General features: G+C 59.1%; 1 protein-coding gene across 1 annotated transcript in view; it reads left to right on the top strand.

Moving 5' to 3' along the window:
• The first annotated feature begins 335 nt into the window (after positions 1–335).
• Positions 336–1,256, top strand: part of ZFC3H1 (zinc finger C3H1-type containing) — a 38,634-nt gene continuing 37,713 nt past the window's right edge. Inside the window, 1 exon segment of the mRNA XM_019611268.2 lies at positions 336–1,253. Coding sequence (XP_019466813.1) covers positions 815–1,253 — 439 coding nt within the window. The 5' untranslated portion in view covers positions 336–814.

The raw sequence follows: 1,256 nt of genomic DNA, 5'->3' as shown, positions 1-1,256 counted from the left end.
TTGAAACTATTTTAATAGATTCAGCACTGCTTCAGATAGAAGGCGTTGGAGAGATTTAGGACATGATATACAGATTCTATTACTCTGAATTTGTAATAAGCCACATCACTGAAAGAGCACCTGCTCATAGTCATGCATTTGACCCTTCGGGTCAAAAGAGCATGAGTGTGCAGAGGGCCTTGAGCACATTGCTTTGGGCTTCATAGCACATAGGTATCATCCATTCATCGTGTTGTATCAAAATGATACATAGAAAGAAAAAAAACAAGGAAATTTTATATTTTTATTTTTTATGGCACTTGTAGCACGTTATTAACTGAAAAAAAAATTACTATTCACTCTTAAGAAAAAGAAAGGCATCAGTCTTCTCCAAGATTCAGAAACGTACGCGCAATCACCACAGGGCCACGCAGCCGCTCACAACTGTTCCACCACCCTCCTTTTTCAGGCAGCGCGCTTCCCCTCAACAAGATGGCGGCCTCCTCCACCGACATGGCGGCTCGGATTTCTATTGGCGCCTGCACTCCCACCGGCCCGCTATTGGCTGAGCCATAGGTCCTCTCGGCCCCGTCCCGAGCTGGGAACTACATTACCCAGGGTGCCCTGCGCTCGGGGGGTAGTTTCCAGCTCTCGCGTTCTTTTTGTAGTTGCGTAACGGGGCAGCGGGGAATAGGGTGTGGTCTCGCGAGAGGTCGGTGCGGGTCGGGGCCGCAGGGTGGGCGGCTGGGGAGGGGGCGAGGCGTAGGGCTTCTGTGCGCAGGAAGCGAAACCGGCCGCGCGGCTCTCGCTGTGCCTCGCTGTTGGCTTGGGCTCCATGGCGGCCGCGGAGGCCGCACCTGCGGAGGCAGCGCTGGATTCTAGCGGGCTCTCCCCTAAGGAAGAGGGAGAGCTGGAAGACGGCGAGATCAGCGATGATGACAACAACGGTTCTGGGCCGTGCGGCGGCGGCGGCGCCGAGCCCGGCGGCGGCCTGGCGGGCAACAGGCCCTACTCGAGGCGCAGGCCGCCTCCCGGTCTCCGCGGCGGCATCTCCCTCTCGTCCTCTAGGCGCTTTCCGCGGTCGCGGCACCAGCCCCCGCCCGAGATGGGCCACCTGCACGGCCACGGCGGTTACCGTCCCAAGGACTCGTTCCGCTCCCACCCGCCGCCTCTGCCCGCGCCGCGGATGCCGTCGGGCCCGCACTCGGAGACGGGTCCCCGGCTCTCCTTCTGGGAGCGCAGCCACAACGCCCTGGACCGATTCCGCTTCCGAGGCC

Source organism: Meleagris gallopavo, chromosome 1 (assembly GCF_000146605.3).
Source record: "Meleagris gallopavo isolate NT-WF06-2002-E0010 breed Aviagen turkey brand Nicholas breeding stock chromosome 1, Turkey_5.1, whole genome shotgun sequence".
NCBI lineage: Eukaryota > Metazoa > Chordata > Aves > Galliformes > Phasianidae > Meleagris > Meleagris gallopavo.
Note: the sequence above shows the minus strand (reverse complement) of the source record. Positions and strands in the feature narration are given on the sequence as shown.